This window comes from Temnothorax americanus, unplaced genomic scaffold (genome assembly GCF_048541705.1).
Source record: "Temnothorax americanus isolate GAGA-0224 unplaced genomic scaffold, ASM4854170v1 Scaffold10, whole genome shotgun sequence".
Classification (NCBI taxonomy): Eukaryota; Metazoa; Arthropoda; class Insecta; order Hymenoptera; family Formicidae; genus Temnothorax; species Temnothorax americanus.
In genome coordinates this window covers 2390268-2409036 of record NW_027509231.1, presented here as the reverse complement: position 1 = coordinate 2409036, position 18769 = coordinate 2390268, and the positions used below count along the sequence as shown (strand labels likewise).

Here is an 18769-nt window from a genome sequence, read left to right as displayed (position 1 = left end):
GATATGAAGAGAGGAGAGGAACTCCGTTCCGGCCCGTCACCTACGCGGTTGCGAGGCTCTCGCGGGGATTTTCAGCATGATATATTTTTTCGATCCTCCCTCGGCGATTGTATGGAAAGATAAAACGTCACGCTGCTTTGCCGCGACGAACGTTTCGGCGAAACAATGTGCGTGTCCCCGGTATACGTGTAATACAGAACGCTCAAAAAAAGAGAGGGAAAAACGAGCGCGTTTCAATCTCTTTCGCGTTGAAAAAAGAAGCATTCTCTCGTCTCGTCTAACGAAGCTCGTACGGCGGCAATGGCAGTGATGTCGATACAATTTTAATCCACAGCCTCGATCTCTCTTTTTCCCCATTTTTCCGATCTCCAGTGATATGTCGAACGTTTATGAAATCTTTACCGATTACCGTGTAATTTAGCGGCAAAAACTCGGGTGTTTTTAACTAACTCCGTTCGTTCCGGCGTCCGTAAATCGTTGCTCCGCCTCTCTCGGCGTTGGCGTCTCTCGTCTTTAGAGAAGAGCCCCGGAGCTCTCTCCGCGGTACGCATAAGCAGGATTTGTAAGCGAACCGCCTCGTACCTCTCTTCGGCCGAACAAAACGCCGGATTACAAACAACGGGGGCGTAGAAAACCGTAGATTACTTCTTTGAACGCGACACTAATCTTCGCGGTGGGACGTTGCGAAATTCCACCGTCTTTTTACCTCATACCAGGATCGTAGTCGACGACGATGCACCGACCACCGATTTCAATTAATCGATCCACCGCCGCCGCCCGCGCCGCGTGGAGAAGGCGTGCCGCGAATGCGCGTGTGTCGCTCCCGAAAAAGTTGACAATTATAAATTCCGAATTGGTCATATATCGACAGCGAAATATTATCTATTATGATTACAGATTAATTATTGCTAATAATTATCATGAATAATATACGCGTCGCGCGACGGCTCGCTTAATTCATATTCACAATGATGATGCCGGGCAAGTCGTCGTGAATATGTTTATTAGGCGCGCGGAGCGGCGCGAAATGAATAACTTCTCTAACTGATTTCGACAGCAATCACGAGCGCAGCATCGATCTCGCGAATCGACACCTCGGGAGAGCCGCTCCGCTATTGCGCGCGCCTGGTCGACGCCCATAAAATAATATTTGCAACGGCGTCATCGATCGTTTTATACATATATATGTATATATATATATATATGTATATATACCGCTCTCGAAGACTCGCCGTGAAGAGATGAAATATGTATGTGCGCGCGGTAGGACTGTATAATGGAAATAGATTTCTCTTTGGCATCGCCGACGAACGGACGGAGATCCTGGGAGATATAATTGGAGCGCATTCTTTTTACCGTTCCTTTAATAACACCATTACCGTATTACTATAATGACATTTTCGCGCGGGGAGGAGGCGGAGAGCGATACTCTCTCCCCTCGTTAGTTCCACGTTTGTTTCCTGCGCGTTTTATGCGAGAGGGCCGTTTCAATCAGGCTCCTTCTCGACGGATCTGACCGAAATAAACTTGAGATCCCACATTTCTTTTTTTTCCAGAGGAAGGTATGTCGAGAGAGAGAGAGAGAGAGAGAGAGAGAGAGAGAGAGAGAGAGAGAGAGAGAGAGAGATGATCACGTACACAGAAAAACCTAAAGACGGTCAGTTTGCATCTGTACATTTATATTATCGCCGTGTAATGCTATAGGCGAGGATCCTGCGCTCGCGGACACGTGGACGCGGGAATCGAGAGCTCTCGCAGGGCGTTCCTTCATTTCCCACCTATAGAAACGCGCGGGGAGGGAACTTAATTCATAACTCGGCTCACGATCGCGGGTTTCCCCGCGGCTTGATTGTCATGCACGATCTCGCGACCGGAGCGTGTGGCGTAAGCGAGCGAGCGAGCAGAGCCAGCCCGCAACTCGTAATTAGTACACGCGCGTTTACATGCCCCGATTACGAGGCCCGCGCGCCTTATTGTCGCCGTTGCGATGTTGAAACGTAATTGATCGTCGCGATATACCGCGGTGAGTCATCTCGACTTCGAAAAAAATCCGTGTCTCTCTCTCTCTCTCTCTCTCTCTCTCTTTCTCTCTCTCATAATCTCGGATCCTGTCGCAAGGCGTGCCGTGAAATATGTCGGAAAGATCGCCGATGGTTACGCGACATTTTAACGGGAGACGTTTTCCCGATCGCGCGTCTGCCAGAAAATCCTTGGGAGCTCTCCCCTACCCGAGTGTGTGATATCGTGCAAAATTTGGCGGACGCGACAGTCGCGGATATGAACAATTTATATGTATATGCGAAATTGTGCACCGGCGCATTCGCCGGTTAATACATTATTCTTGCGCGATATGCACCTATTCATTATCGTCAGCGGACAATTCGCACGCGCGGCGGAAGACATTAACGTTTCCACTATGCGAATCTTGCATGAGATGCATTATGCGATGAGATTATTATAGCGGCAGATTTGTAATAAACAGTGACTTTGTAACTTGGAAAATGAGAACTCGTCACACGGGAGAAAGATAATCTGACTATCGCGGGCAAAAGCATTGCTGCTACCGTATATTTAATGTAAGAGCAAACAGATCTTCCTCTGACAACCAATCATTTGAATGTTAAGTAAGATTTGTAAGATTTTGTTTCGCTGAAAGAATAGAAAAGTTTTTGTCGAATAAGTTCATAGAAACAGATTAATTTGTTGTTAGAGCAAACAATTTATCTGTATATCAAATACGTTTTACTATTACGCAATTGTTGCTGATAGAATGTCGTCGTGGAATAAGCAAAATTATGAGAACAGAAGGGAAGAAATTGAGTAAATTTGTTGCTGGAGCAAAATAATTTACGGATCTAACGAAACTATTTTGCAAATAAAGTTGGTCTTGACAAATCTTTTTGCTGTTTATATAATAACTAACGAAATTTGCTACAACAACTCACAAAAAATTAATACAAAGTCTTCTAATAATTACTAAAATATACAGTCGATAAATATAGTTAAAGCTCTTGTCATTCTCCGATCGGATCTTTGATCGTTTCGCGCAACTTCCAACCGGTCCGGTCGCTATAGACCAGCGCAATCTTGTACAACGTGGGCGTTATAATCGCGAAGGATATACAAAGGAAATAATATACGAATCGGATAATCGTGAGGAATACGCACTCTACAGACGTATACGATCGGGCTTTTTCTGCGCCGGCGAGCGTTTCCGCTTCGAGTTAATCCGGTCCGCGTTTTGCGCGGCGAAAACGCAACTCGCGTTTTTGTCAAACGAAACGACGAATGGGACATTCCTCGTCGTGCGTACCGGGGAAATATTCAACCATGTTACGTCACGCTTTTAACACCACGGTATGTCGGGCATTTGGAGCGCGCGATTTTTATTCGACTATATTGCAGTAAAGCTCAGATTATAGCTGGTGGAAGTAGTCGATGACGGTCAAAATCGCAGCCCGTCACGCGTGGTTTGATTAATTATTATTATCCCCCTTTCCCGCCCCACGATCGTCGGGCACGCGCGAATGCGCGGGGATGAATATAACTCTAATCATCCTTGAAGAGAACGAGGTTGAGAGACCGAGCGATCCTTGAGCGGTGTTTCTCTATCTAGATCGTCCGAGTAAACAGCTCGAGGTGGAACGCCTTTCGAATCAATCGCGGGACGGATCTCCCCGCGGTCTTTCCGCAGGGAGCTGCCTGCCGCGTGCAGGACCCGTGAACGGCGACGATAAAATAAACACTGGTCGATGTATAAATAATATCGAAATACGCGACCGGCGAGTCTCTATTTCCGATGGCATAATATAATAACATTTATAATCGTAATTGTTACTTTCTTTTATCAGTCGACCGTGCGAAGGACTTTGAATAAAAACTTTATTTAAAGCTTAATTCGAACCATAGAGCCCATAATGACAGCTGTCGTCCTGCCATTAATTTTCCCCACATTTCGACTTTCCCCGGGATATCGCGGCGTGGGAATCCATCGTCGTCGTCGGGGTTTTGTCGTACAAGCGGATCCGCGAAACCTGCTCGCGAAACTCAGAGGGAGAGAAATTCTTCCTCCGCGGAATCCGCCTTTGGAGAGGGATGTTTGAGCGGTAATTGAGACGATGTCCGGTGAGGGTTTGTTTTCAGAAAAAACCTACCGTGTTATTTTCATTCTCTCCCGCCCCGTCGACGTGTTCCGGTCATACCCATACTCTCCGCTCTTCCCTTTTTTTTTCCTTTTGCCGTCCTTTTGCGTCGGTCGTTCGATCGATGTCGTGCCCAAGGAATGATAAAACTAAAGAGCGCAAGACGCAAGGAGATGGAGAGAGAAGGAGCGAGCGAGGGAAGGAGCGTAAAGCCGCGCATCCAGCTAACCAGCCGGATTTTTTTGCGACACCCATGTTCGCGTGCGGTTAGTGCTTTTTAGCGCATGAAACGTTTTATTGTCCATTATACTCGGGGGGGAGCACGTATAGATAAATAAATAGATAGATCGAGGGATGGCAGGAGAGGGAGAAGGGGCCGCGATGCCCACGGACATTTCCGTCTCGAACGAGGGAAATAAAAGCGACGAAGAGATCGTGACCGGCGAGGCTCTCGTGTGTAGCTCGAGCTTCTGGCTCGTCACCGATTGAATCTCCCCTTTATCATCGATTATCACGATATCCTTCGGGTCAACGCCGCTGCATGCAATTACCGTCTTTCTAACTTATATCCTCATTGAACTTGATCGTGTTGAAAACACAGGACGATTTAACACGATTTTTTAAAAATGACAAATCGATGTAACACTGCAGAAGAGAATCTTTTTCAATTTTGACTCTTACACGAAAAATGATTCAGATATATCGCTATTTGAAATGACATCGATTTAAACTTGGAGAAAGATTTATTTTTGCGCGAAGAGGGAGAGAAAGAAATTTGTGTTTATTATTAGCATTATACAAATTATTTTAGGATATACCAAACAGCTGTAAAAAATACATTTCGTAATGGGTAACTGGTTTTATTCACTTTTGAAGTAACGTGTTGAGAAATTAAATTACTTTTTCACAGTTAAATATAAAAGGAGAGATAATCATTTATGGGCAGATGAGGAAGAAAATCTGTTCCGGAGATAAAAAGCCGTTCCCGGCATCATCGCGATCTGTAACTCGTGCACCGAATCGTTCTCCACAACTCGGCGTGATCTTGTTTAACCTAATCAATCGACCGTTGAGAACACCCCTTAGCGTCTTCGCGGCGTTAATTATACTCCGCAAATAGTCAAAGGGTGGTCCCGAAGGAAGCGGGTATCAGCGCGGTTTACTCGAACGGTGGGTTGGGAGGGCAAATTAAGTTCATCCGACGAAAACGCATCGTCCGTGAATCGGTCTACGGTTTTTACGCGCGTTTAATTTAGAGAACGCGGAGAGAAAGACCGATGGCCTTCGCGAGCGTCTTCGACGTTCACTCTTAGCATTGTAACAATTCAACGGGGAGTTACGCACGCGCGGAGGCCGATTCAAACGAGTGAACTCGTAGGGTGAGCCTGAGATGCGCGAATAGTAAGAATTTAAAAAAAGGAAGGAAGAAATCAACCTCGCGAAAGAGATAGATAAAGCTTGACGAAGACTTAGAAGCGCTCGCGACTTTTATATCTCAAGATTTCTCGTTCCTTCCTGTCTGTCACATCGCGAAAATATTAACGACTGCGGGACCCAACATTTTCGCAGAGTTCTGGGTGCGGCCTAAATGTACAAGTTGCGAGAGAGAGAGAAACTCACCTGAGACGATTGTCGAGAGAAACGCTACACTCGCGATGGCAATCGCCACGCAGAGGAGCCTCATATTATATATATATATATATATATATCCCTCTTCTCCTCCGCTCGTCCGCTTCTACCCTCTTCCTCCTCGCGACCTGCGCCTCCGTGCTGGCACACCAAGGGGACTGCCTACGATCGCGGACGCATCGTCGGGAGTCGACTCGATCTCGCGGCGAACACCGACCGCGGCACGGAGAAGGCACGGAGGACGCGAGTATACTCGCGCCGGCGAACGGAATCTCGCGACTGTCTTGCGGTTGGGTGTGCGACCGGCCGTTCGGGACGTGAAAGACTGAGGAAAGGCTCGTGGTGACCAGGTGGTATTAGCCTCGCGCAGCGGCCCACTTGTGTGGTGCACGGGGCCTCTCCCAGCCGTTCCAATCTCTCCGCAAGAGACGAGAGAGGAGCCCGGTCTCTCTTTCCCTCCGCGGTGGAATCCTTCTCGGGGCGAGAGACCGCCGGCGCGAGTCGACCTTCTGCCTTCACGCGAATGTGCAGAGAGCCTGCCAATATTTCAATAGATAAATATTGACCTCCTCTCCCCCCCCCCTCAATTAAGCACAGAATAGATAAATTAAAATCTTTTTGATCGTCGGACAGAGTTTTGTGCTCAATTATAATTTTTGTGAATTTCATACATTTACAAAAGATTCTGTCTGATGAACGAAAATTAATTAATTCAATATTTACTTATTCTCTGTAATTGATATATTAATAATAGAATCGACATTCGGGAAATCTACGGGAACATTGCGCTGCTCGTAAAAGAAAATCAGTCCCAAATCGGCGAAGAAATAATCATACAAATGCGATAATCATACATCAGGCGTTGTATCACTGATTAGCAGCAGCAGCAGCAGCGAATTTTCGCGATGGCGTGAGAAGAATCTTTCCGAGGACGAGCCACAAAACGGCACGGTAGTGCATAATGTTGTACACGTTGTTGATCCCGCCGATTTATACTCCGCGAGAACGAAGCGACGACCTGAGAGTTTACTGAAGCAACAACACGACGAATTTTCCTCGTGAACTTGGATCGAAACTCGCGACGGAAGCCCGCGAGGGCGCCGGGCTTCTCTTTCGCTCGCGCAATAATAATATTTTTCCATATCGAGCCATTTGCGCAAATATGGACATGCATATACATTTCGCCGACCCCTTCTCACGTCTCGCGCGCTTGCGAACTCCATTTCTCACTCCCGCATTTCTCAATCGAAGATCAGCCTCGTTACTTTACATATTTGATAACGAAAACCTGTTGCGTTCTTCTTTTTTTAAAATTTATTTAGTTTGATTTATTAGTCTTTTATTTCGTCGCTTTATCTCGACGTTTATCTTTTTCTTTATTTTCTCTTGTAAAATTTCCCGAATGGGATACGTAACGCAATTTCATTTACACATTTATTTCAGATCACGATATAATGAGGATAAGCATTTACGGATCGTATGTGTGATATTCTTTCAGAAAATAAAATCAGCGATCACGTCCAACACGTACAAGGTGCGAAACAGCGAAATCATCGAGGCGTCAGTCGCTCAACATTTCGCGTATCTGCACGGCGTTCTCCAAAACATGGAAGCGAAATTGATGAACCAACTACATGAGAAAAGTGATAGCCTAAAGAATAATTTAGAGGACATCGAAAGGCAGCTTGGAATCCAGGAAGAAAAACTGAAGATGACGCTGCAGGTATGTTTTTCAAAAATAATTTTTATAAACACCAGAAATATTCGTCTGACACTGCCTTCAAATCAAACGTTGTTTACTTCAATATTCAATGACGATTCTGTAAGCTTCAAATTATACAATTTACTTCTTTTGATTATTCGTAACTAATTTTAACTTTCTAGATTTAATTAAGAGTGTAGTAGATAAAAGTGTAATGAATGCATATAATTATAATCAATGACGTAGTGGATAAAAGAATGTAATGAATTATGAATGAATATAATTAAGAATAATTAGATAATTAATGGAGTAGAAGAAGATCGGACGGAAGTAACATAATATTCAATTAAATTCAAATTGACATCTTTTTTTAACAGCTACTTAAGTTGAACTTGATAACATTTGTCCGTAGATAGCATCCTATGCGAAACAAACCTTCCACAAGGTGGACATACGAAACGCGATAAACATCTTGAAGGACATGACAGATCTCCCTTGTCATTTGATGTATAAGGACGCGTGCCAGGACCAAACCGCAACGTAAGTAACAAAAAGCGAATTAATTAAAGGAATTGCTTTGATAAGCAAGATAAATAAGACGTGCAAGATTTTTTGCTGATTCGCGCTTGATCGTTCCTTCGCCGTTAATAATTGGAATGTTACCGAATGTCTCTTTGTCAATATATCAAAGTTCATAACCCAAGCAGATTATTTTTGCCAAGACACGCTTTTCGTCGCGTACGATCGCACGAAGCGCGAGCGTCTCCTAATTCTCGCTAGTCCAACACAAGGCATTTCTCTCAACAGGTTTACCGTCGATGACTCGATCGTCGCAGCTATTGAAGATCACTGCGCGATCACAGTGCCGTTAATGTCGTCCTACAGTCTCGTGCGAAAAGACGAGCTACCAAAGAATTACATAATGTCGCCTTTATCGAAGAGACTGCGCGCAAGTGAGAACATTGATCCTATCGTGAAAGCTTTTCCAAAAATGTGGCATCTTATTCACCTTCGGATGTTCTATAATTTTTTTTCTAATAAATCACAAGTCAATGTTTTCGTTAGATTCGACAGGTTATATTTCCGCAAAATCTTTTTTTAAATTTATATCGTTATGACTTGTGATTTGTGCGAAATGAAAAAACGCAATTAAATAATTTATGAAATGGTATCGACAGTGGTCTTTGATGAGCCGCCGTCAATGCTACCGGAAATGCAATCGAGTAAAGCACTAGTAGCACTACCACCAACGACGATCGACATCGACAAGACGGAAGATAACGAGCAAGAAGAAAGTAAGTTATTCTTTCTAATCTTCAATTCTTATTCTAACCGGTTTTTTTTCTCTTTCCAGGCATTTCCGAGTACAAGGTGGAGGTGACGCACGTTGTTAATCCGTCGTTTTTCTTCGTCCGAAAACTGGCCACGAAACTGGAATTCCTGCAGTTGGAGAAAGACATAACGGCATACGGAAACGGCAAGCAGAACCTAGTCGAGACATCGATTAATATCAACAAAGGTACGATCGCTCGCGATAAGATTAACGATCGTATTTTTATCCGTCGTGTTTGTTCTGTTTTACAGACGATATGTGTATCGTCAAACAATGGAAAGTGATCAACCATGTCGACCTGTGGTATCGAGGGCGGGTGAGCGCGGCGAGTACGACTGCCGACTGTGAACGGGAGTACAACGTGATTTACATAGACTACGGCCACGAAGAGTGCAACATAGCGGCGTCGAGAGTGCGAGAGATCCCCAAGCATCTGCGAGAACTGCCACCGCAAGCGATTCGATGCAGCTTACATGGCTTGCTGCCCAAAAATCTTCACTGGACAAACGCGAGCACGAACGACTTCGTGAAGCTGACGAACGGAGCGTAAGCCATTTGCCAATTCTACGATTATTATCCCGTGTGTGTGTGTGTGTTCGAGGAAAGTGAGTGTCACCGTTAACCGTTTGGAAAAATGTTCTACGTTACAGCGATTGCACGATGTCTGTTTTCAACTCCACCCGTGACGTTCTGTACGTCGATCTTCGCTTTATTTTGAAGAATAGTAACATGGGTCCGCAGTCGATGTATAGCACTATGAAAATTATGGATTACGCGCGTTTGAACACTCGGCTAAGCCCGGTAAGTTCGAAACAGTTTTCGAAAATATACATATGTCACATAGTTATAATACTACGCAATGTTAGAGCTAATACTCCTCTGCACATACACGCACATATAGTTGTCAATACCCAGATTTTTGGTCGATCTTTCTTTTAAAACTTTCTTAGAAGGAAAAAATAATTCAACCGTGATTTTTTTTTTATTTTGTCGCACGCAATGTTTACATTTTTTTGCAGAAGCAGGGGTTGAATCCTACTACTACGTACGTCTATACTAAAGAAGACCTTCCGTTAAGTAAGATGACAACGGTTAACATTGGCTGGATTGAGTCACCAGACAAAATTTATGTCATGAAGGTAACACAATTACTATTGTATCATTACAAGATTTATTTTGCCATAATCTCGTTAGAGATAGAAAAGAAGTTTTGTGTTACTTCTTATTTTTGTGAATCTTTGCAGGGTATGCGTCAAAATAAGTTTTTGAAGATAAGGAATGAAATGAATGAGTATTTCGAAAAAGAGACTTCACCGAACATAATTGAAACACCAGAAGAAGGTTGGTTTTTATTTACAGATATTTTTGGATTGCCGAGATAATTATTTCATATAACTCGCGAACGAATTGACGAAATTTAATGTTCCAAAGCGCAAATTAAAGCTTAAAGTAGTAGCTTTAATTTGCGCTTTGTAACATTAAATTTCGTCAATTCGTTCGTGAGTTATGATGCGAGGATTAAAAAGAGCGGAAAACATGTTGAAGTGAATAGGGTTAATATTATTGTTATTATGTTATTATATGTTATAATAATTAAAAAGATTAATTTAAATAAGATGTTCTACTAATTATTTTTAGTTATTCTGAAATTAAAAAAGGTTAGAAAAATTTGTCAACAATTTAGAGTACTGGAAAGAAAATTTCATATTATTCTCTATAACTGTTATAATTGCAATATCTAATTAGTCTTCAGATGCTACTCTTAAAAAATTTTTTACTTGAGAATTTAAATTCGATATCAGGTTTACCGTGCGCTGTACAATTGGAAGACAATACCTGGCAACGCGGCGAGATCACTGAAATAATTAATGAAAATCAAGTCAGAGTGTTTTGCGTGGACTGGGGTTATACCTTGATTCAAAATCGCGACACGTTACGAGCAATTCCGCGTGAATACACCATATTTAAGGCACAAGTAAGTCAATCCCTTTTCTATGCACAGAATCACACAGGCTTATCGTTTTCTCTCGTTCAGGCCATAAAGGTAGCGTTAATGTATATAATGCCTGAATCTGATGGAAGCTGGAAACCCGAAGCTTTCTCAAGTTTGTTGCATATTTTCAATAATGCAAGCTGTATCACGATAAATCCTCGAAGAAAATTAGACGACGGGTACATCGGATGTATGCACGCTGATAACATCGACGTCAGCCGTCAGTTAAAACTCGAAGGCGTTGTTAACGAATTTTTTGTGAGGTGAGCGCTGGCGTCACATAAAATTTTTTACATAAAAAGATAAAAAGACTTTACTTGAGATGCGATGTTCAATTTTTTATGATTATTGTTCTCTCTTTTTCTTAATGTAGCAAATTTAAGAACAAGCCTAAGAAATTACGATTGGCTATTAAACCTACTATTCCACTGGAGTCCGATAATAATCCGAAATCCGATAATACTATCAAAGACCTCTGCGTTTCGTGGAACGACACGCAGGTGGAGGATGATAAATCAGTAAAAGACGAGACGCCTAAAGATCCGTTCAAGGTGGAAGTGCGTGTTCAATGGGTGACCACACCGGACTGCATCTACGTTGCCCAGACCGAATATGAAAAATCGAACGCGAAACTGACGGCGTTGATGCAGAAGTTCTACGATACCCATTTCTCCGAATCGCGCGATAATTGGAGTGAAGGCGCATTGTGCGCGGTGTATTCTGCAAAGGACAAGGCCTACCTCCGCGCGAAAATATTGAAGATAAAATCTTCGACAGAAGTGCTAGTCTATTTCTACGACATGGGTATCGAGGAGACGGTGACGATGAAGGACATACAAGTTCTCCATTCGAATTTCACCAAGGAAATGACGTACTGCTTTAAGGTGAAGCTGGCCGGTATTTTGCCGTGCGGCGGATCATCCACGTGGCCGAAGTTATCCTGCGCAACGCTGTCCGAGATCATACGAGACAATGCGAATTGCAAATTTTACATCACTAAGCCGGTAAAAAACTTCTTGCCTTTTTTTTTCTTTTAATCCATGAAGTTCGGGGATTTATAAAAGCCCACTTTAGACAATAATTCCACTTATAATCTTATGACATATATATGTATTTTAATAGATATATATTTTTTATATGTGTATATTCTCCGATTCTCTCTTAAAATGTTCTTTATTTTACATATAAGATTATAAATAAAATTCTGTCCTAAATTCTAACACAAGTTATAGATTTTCTAAAATCTTTAAAAATTACTTGATGAAAGTTGTGTGGAAAAAATAACATTAATTGCAATTGCCGAATGCAATAAATTTGATTGCGAATATAAAAATGTAACTTGTTCCTGTCACGTATGTTAAGGTTCAGGAAGAAATTTGCGATGACGTGGTCTCTGTCGAGCTTTGGGTAAGACAGTTAAAAATACCAGGACCTTTAGCGCCAACTAAAGTAGAAATAAATTCTATCAACCGAATGTTGGTGGAGAAGGGTGTCGCCTTACCCATTAAAAAGTAAGAAGTTAAATCAATTCTATATTTAATTAACTAAACTAAACTAAAAGGAACTTAATTTGTATGCGATATTTGAATCATGATTTTTAATCTAATTCAACAGCTACTTTGCGACAGCAGACTCGACTCTCGCAGCAGAATTTAGGCAGCAGTTGGAGAGCAGTTGTTGGTTTGTGCAGTCCGAAGAAGAGGTGAAGTGGCATAACAAAAGGCTAAACGAGACCGAAATAGATGAAACGTTGACATCACCTAAGAATGAACTGTCGTTTTGCAATTCTACCATTGACGTTTTAACTACTTTAGCTTCGTATGCCAAATACCAGGCTTGCGAATCGACAGATCGTGAATGTGCAGTGAAATTCTTGGACTGGTTACCGCCGGCTGAGATAGCGGAGGAAGTATTTCACGCTTTACCGACATATGTGGACAACAAATGCGCTGTGTACTTGCATTCTAAGAAATATAGTACGTTGCCTTGGTTATATAGTAATCTACATAGAGTTCCTTTCTAATGTAATCTTATATATACATACATATATATACTTATATAATTAATTGCAATACCACGGTTTTTTATTCGAAAACTGCTTACGCTCTGTCGTTTTACTTTCGTTAGATGCCGATATACTGCACTATATAGAGACTGAATTACAAACTCATTATAAGAATGTTAAAATAAACAAAGATAAGCAATGGAAGGAAGGAGAATTATGTATCGCTCAATATCATGGTAACCAAAAGTGGTACAGAGGTAAAGTTATCAAAAGTTCAGGAAATATATTACAGGTAAGGAATAATAATCTATTATTATATTATTTTCGCATTAACGTTTTCTTGATCGTATGCTCTGTATTTAGGTGGAATTTGTCGATTACGGCAATGTGGAAGACTGTGAGATAGAGCACGTAACGGATCACGTTAGACTGGGACATATTCCTATCCAGTGCACAAAATGCGTCATCAGCGGGCTAAAATCGGTAACAGGATATTCTTTGGCAATACCAATTTATTGTGTAATTCCGTGTTTATTTGCAATTATTTTTCAAAATCTTTCTTCGTGTTTGTATAACAGGAATCCGGTAAATGGATGTTGCACGATTTAGACCGCATACACAAGCTTCTCGTTGAAAAAGAATGCAAAGTATCCATTTTACAGCGTCAACCCACGTATTTAATTGTAAGTTGCGTCCATGTCAGTAGTAATTTAAGAGTATAAACGAGCTCTTAATTTAAAGTCTCTAATTAACTTTTATATTTTGACAACGATTATTTTATCATAACCTATTAGTAATAATGTTATGCATGCATTAACGTCATACTTGTTACCCCGCAGATATCGATACAATTATTGCAGCCATTTAAGTGCGACTTTCTCATGTACCTTGCAAATCACATGGAGAATATGAATGTTAAGATCGAACGTAAGGAGTGGAATGGTTCAGACAATTCCGAGGATGAAGAGGATGATTTAAAATCCTTGGACACCACCAGAGATGTCGTCATTGAAGAGACAGTAAGCGAGTGCGAAAAGCCGTCCGTAGCTGATACTTCCAACGGATCTTCGGGAACATACACGCAGGATGTTACATTGATCGAGGATATGATCAGCGGTAATTTAGCGGAGTCTCTAAAGACAGAATTGCTTGATAAATTGAAGGATACGATATCCGATACCGAAAGTATATCTTCGATAGACACGAATATTTTGAATAATCATCTGATCTGTTCAACGCCGCAACCACAATCGGAGGAAGAAGACGGTGTTTTTCACTCGTACAAACAGTTGACAATTCCTCAGGAGACGAAGTATATCGAAATAAAATTATGTTGCAACAAAGATCCCATCACCTCATTCGCGCAATTGGCAGAAAATAACGACCATATGTTCTCTAAAGTGGGCATACGCGAATTTATTATTAAATATATCTGACACAAAGAGCATCAGTCTAATTTATATTCACCTTTTAGGAGCTTCACAAGTATTATTTGCGGTACGAAATTATAATGTCAGAGTTACAAGACGATGCTCGTCATCAACCGTTACTCGAATCTTTTGCGAAGAGTGAGTAATGAAAGTATTTTTAATAAGAATAGCATCATTTAATTGATACGCAACACAAATTATTAGATAATATTCATTTTATAATTTTTCTTAGATACTCCATGCATTACGAAGTTTATTGATGACATGTGGTATAGATGCGTAATTACAAATAGTGAGAAAATTCCAAACAGTCAATACATGAAGATTTCACTATATTATGTCGACTATGGTAATCATGAATACAGAATATTGGACCTACTCTCCGAGTAAGATATAATACTATCGATAATACTATCAATTTTTTCATTATTTGAATTGTGTTATGTATTTGTATAATGATACACAAAAATAAAATGTTCTAGAGACCACAATTTATATGCACCAAAGCAAAAATGGCTGGAAGTGCCCGCCATGGCTATCAAATGCACATTTTGGGGTCTAAACTTTGTCTCTGACGACATTGATTTATTAGCGTCAAAATTAGATAAAATCTATAATGAAGCAGTTGTGGCTCAAATCAAGGTAAGCTTGTTTAGAATTCATTTACTTAAAAGTCAGATAAAACCACATTAATTATCCAATCAAATTAGAATCAAAAGCTATACGATCCAACCTTAGATCTTTGATAGCCTTATATTAGTTTCTGTGTGTGTGTGTATTTCCAACTTATTTAATTATTATTAACATTAATTATATCATCGCAGGAGATCAACAATGGAAATAATCTGGTGGTCCAAATATACAAGGATAAAACGTGCAGAGAGCTTTTTTATGCTCACTTAATAGAAGAAGGTTTATACCAGTTTAAGAAACCCAAGGAAGATTGAGGAGTTTCACTTAATAGAAGGTTTATACCAGTTTAAGAAACCCAAAGAAGATTCAGGAGTTTCACCTAATAGAAGAAGGTTTATACTAGTTTAAGGAACTCAAAAGGTAGCTTTAATGACTTCAAGCTTTACTTAAATCATATTTGTCTCATATGATTTATATCCATGGTTTAAGTAAATCCGAGAAGGAATATCTGTGAATATTTTATTTTTTCTACGTATAGGATTATGATTATGATACATTAGAAAATAAGAGAAGTTCTTATAAAATCTTTTTTTTTTTAATGCGATCGTACATTATATTTTGATATTGCATTAGATTTAGTGACGTTTAGAGATTTTATATTAGCGTCTCTCAACTAACGTTGTGTACTCTTCGCAATCTGTTCCTTCAGCACCAAGATACTTTGCCTTTGCTCAGGTGGAAGCATTGCAATTTGTTCATCTGATAACTGCAATACTTGCATTATCAAGGCCGCCTGCGAAAAAAAAATCTGTTTAGAACATAGCTGAGATACATTTTTTTACACTGACTAAGCTGTTGTTCGCAACTGCACTTTGGTTCATCGTGCTGATATATCCAATAAAATTAATTAGTCTTTATACGCGCATAACTAATAAGTTTTTGTCCTTATATTTTATTTTATAAGAAGAACATGAGACACGACCATGATATTATTTTGTTTCAAAATAACTTTACTCTTACGAAGCAAATTTCAAATAATGATGTATAAGCAATGAGAGCAAAATAAACGATCTTTATCAATGGAGTTATTTTACTGTAACATGCCTTTTCCTGATCGGACGCGCCGCTGGGAATACTTCCCGCTGGAGACATTCCGGCCACTAGCCTTGAAGTTGCGGAACTTGTGGATTGTGAAAGTGCAGCGACAGAGGAGCCGGTTGTGTTGCTAATTACAACGCTTGATGGAACTGGCACAGTTGGTGCAGCGACCGGTCTTGGAACAATCGGCGGCGCAACAGGAGTCGCTGGAAGTTTTGAATAACTAAAGTCTATTAACGTTCGGTCCATCGAGAAGCAATTCTTACTAAACTTGGACATATACCGAAGCCAATGGGCTCACCATAAAATGCATAAGTAATCACACGTGTAAAAAGTAAAAGAAACATACGATTAGATTTGGTAATCCTAGGATCGATCGGCATTCTGGAATCCCTAAGATCCCTCAAATCTCTGGCGAATCTGTCGGATCTTGGATCGCGGTAGAAGCTGAAAGTAATGTCGATTTAGTATAAGAAAAAAGCAGCGATTAAATATATATTTAAGGGGTATATATGTATATGAGACCTCTCAATTCCTTCCACAGGAAGAATGCTGTAAAAAAGAGCTCTTTCAATTACGCAGTTTACAATTGGAGTCTATCGAACAAACGTGAGGTGCACTTACTTGTCCGCGATATTAAACGCATTTGCCGCCCTCGGGTCGGCGGTGACCGGTAACACTGATGATGGCGCGCTGACTGGCGCAGGCTGTGTTTGGGGCGATCCTCTTAAATCCTGATCCAATCTAGCTACACGCGGGTCCAACTGCCTGTCTAGTCTAAGATCTACGTCCTGACCTGTGTTTTTACGAATTAAATTTTAAATTAAAATTCCCTGTCCAGTGCTGGCAAATGGTTGTACAATTTATACGACGCACGCAATGTAGCAAATTTATTGCGTTAATTTCCGCATCCGGGTCAATTACATAGGAAATCAATTAACACATCTGAAGATTTTAACACAATATTCCCATAATAATTACTGGCGTAATTCTTAAATCAATGACAAGGCAAAGTTTTGTCGTACCCGCAAAAATGGGCGCTGGAACAGTGACGGGTGGCGGAGGTCGCGGCGCCCACGGTTCCTCGATTCGCGGCTGTACCTGCGGGATTGGTTTCTCCGACGGCGTCAGTACACCCGGGATAGGATTAGCCTTGTGCAACATACTGACAGCTGTATGCGGGTCGACTATCCTCATGACTACCTGCGCTTGGAGCAGAGCGTAGGCCAACTGGGGATTCTGTAGGAGCATCTGACGCGCCTCGTTCGGATTATTTTGCACGCAGAGCTTCATCTGCTTCATCAGCTCGAACATCTGCTCCGGCGGCAGGGACGCCACGGCTTTGCTGATCGCTTCTGGCGCCTTGTCCGATTGGACAGCCTCTCCATACGGATTCTCTGTGTTCTGGCCTTGCAGGAGACTCTGCATCTCCATACGACTCTTTTCCGTGCAAGCATTGTCCACGCGTAACGTTCGTCCGCCGATCTCGTATCCATTTAGGTTTCTCATAGCGCTTAAAGCTGTCTCCTGATCTTTATATTCGCAGAAGCCATATCCCTTGGGCTTGCCCGTCTCGCGATCAAATACCAATCTGATTGCAACAATTGAGTACGTTAATAAATACTAGTGTCGTTTCTACGACAGAAAAGCTGGAGCAATTACAGGAAAAGAAAGAGATAAACTTAGAAGATAGAGGTAGAAGTCTAATGTCCTTTTTAACATGGGCTTTTAACAGAGAAAATAAATGCATATAAGACAAGACATAAATGAACAATATATTAGAGAACTTGTTAAACAACAAGTTTACTTTCTGTAAACGCTAAAATCAAGTTATTTTCTTAGAAAATTATATTATTCTAAAACAGGCTGCTAAAATTTACAGGATTTGTGTTAAATATTAAAGGCACATCGGCAGATTCGAAGTGAAATGATCTTAATCAATTCAATGCGATCAAATAAGGCGAGCAACGGAAAGTATGATAGGCTTACTTGAAGGAAAGCACCGGTCCAACCTCGCTGAAGATATCCTTCAGATTCTCCTCCGTAGCCTCATATGGGATATTCCCGACTGTAAAACAATTACATTAACACAGAGATGCAATAAGCGGCATTGCACACTCGTACGTTTTACTAATTACTCACCGAAGACACTCCGCATGGACTTGTCCATCAGCGATTGATCCGAAATAGTTGAATTGCTCATTTTCGCGCTTTTGTTTCCGCAAGAAACACTCGACACAATTTTAATAACGATGCACGAAGTACTCCGTTACCCTCGATAACCAGACTCAACGCACTCACGCACGTACTGCCGACTAACCTAACCTAATTTCATAAAATTGAGAGAGAGAAAGAGTGCGCTATATAACCAAAGGCAGGGTTGAAGGCGCTAACGCTCCTAACCTAAAAGGAGCAAAACCAAAAAATATTTAAAAGAGAATGTATTTTCCGTTTTAGATAGAATAAGAGGGAAGCTTCAAACAGTTTCAAAAACGGACCCACTCAACAGTGCTCAATCAGCTCAATTGCTCACGTTTTATTTTAAATAGAACTCTCGAACTTAACCTCTGTGCCCTGTCGATTGTGTGGAATCCGTTTTATCCGTCTATTGTCTATTGACGCCTCCCGCCTTTGTCTCCGTGTGCACGTTGAACTACGTAATATCAAACAGATATTTTCCGGCAGGTAACAGGTAACACGTTTCTGTCTCATGTTACAGAAGATCCCGCCTTTAACAGCATCCCGCCGATAGAGCAGCGTTCCACACTTCTCCCATTCCCATATCCGTTTTGCGGTTACCATCA

General features: G+C 41.3%; 3 protein-coding genes across 10 annotated transcripts in view; 1 reads left to right on the top strand and 2 right to left on the bottom strand.

The window, feature by feature from the left end:
• The window catches only part of LOC143899607 (uncharacterized), a 55278-nt gene extending 48999 nt beyond the window's left edge, over positions 1-6279 (bottom strand). Inside the window, exon 1 of the mRNA XM_077410003.1 lies at positions 5763-6279. Coding sequence (XP_077266129.1) covers positions 5763-5826 — 64 coding nt within the window. The 5' untranslated portion in view covers positions 5827-6279. The remainder of the gene's footprint in view (positions 1-5762) is intronic.
• Qin (tudor domain-containing protein qin) overlaps positions 1-15951 on the top strand; it is a 143562-nt gene extending 127611 nt beyond the window's left edge. For all 6 annotated transcript variants that reach the window (XM_077409421.1, XM_077409405.1, XM_077409395.1 and 3 more), the window contains 22 exons: positions 7270-7494; positions 7886-8013; positions 8281-8426; positions 8652-8768; positions 8828-8992; positions 9058-9352; positions 9457-9607; positions 9826-9945; positions 10051-10147; positions 10609-10781; positions 10842-11062; positions 11173-11803; positions 12162-12310; positions 12414-12775; positions 12927-13096; positions 13168-13287; positions 13383-13487; positions 13644-14204; positions 14279-14372; positions 14467-14620; positions 14717-14876; positions 15059-15951. In XM_077409421.1, the coding sequence (XP_077265547.1) occupies positions 7270-7494; positions 7886-8013; positions 8281-8426; positions 8652-8768; positions 8828-8992; positions 9058-9352; positions 9457-9607; positions 9826-9945; positions 10051-10147; positions 10609-10781; positions 10842-11062; positions 11173-11803; positions 12162-12310; positions 12414-12775; positions 12927-13096; positions 13168-13287; positions 13383-13487; positions 13644-14204; positions 14279-14372; positions 14467-14620; positions 14717-14876; positions 15059-15181 (4467 nt within the window). In that variant the 3' untranslated portion in view covers positions 15182-15951. The remainder of the gene's footprint in view (positions 1-7269; positions 7495-7885; positions 8014-8280; positions 8427-8651; positions 8769-8827; positions 8993-9057; positions 9353-9456; positions 9608-9825; positions 9946-10050; positions 10148-10608; positions 10782-10841; positions 11063-11172; positions 11804-12161; positions 12311-12413; positions 12776-12926; positions 13097-13167; positions 13288-13382; positions 13488-13643; positions 14205-14278; positions 14373-14466; positions 14621-14716; positions 14877-15058) is intronic.
• Cstf64 (cleavage stimulation factor subunit 2 CstF64) lies at positions 15373-18611 on the bottom strand. 3 transcript variants are annotated; one of them, XM_077409820.1, is made up of 9 exons: positions 18499-18611; positions 18108-18368; positions 17955-18033; positions 16991-17556; positions 16590-16761; positions 16491-16517; positions 16315-16412; positions 15972-16171; positions 15373-15660 (listed from the first exon to the last, which is right to left on the bottom strand). In XM_077409820.1, the coding sequence occupies exons 2-9, from the start codon at positions 18166-18168 to the stop codon at positions 15541-15543; spliced, it is 1323 nt and encodes a 440-aa protein (XP_077265946.1). In that variant the 5' UTR covers positions 18169-18368; positions 18499-18611; the 3' UTR covers positions 15373-15540. The 3 variants fall into 3 exon arrangements, with proteins under 3 accessions (XP_077265946.1, XP_077265937.1, XP_077265955.1); XM_077409811.1 differs by having other exon boundaries at positions 18464-18603; XM_077409829.1 differs by lacking the exon at positions 16491-16517 and having other exon boundaries at positions 18108-18575.
• Between the last annotated feature and the right edge of the window lie 158 nt (positions 18612-18769).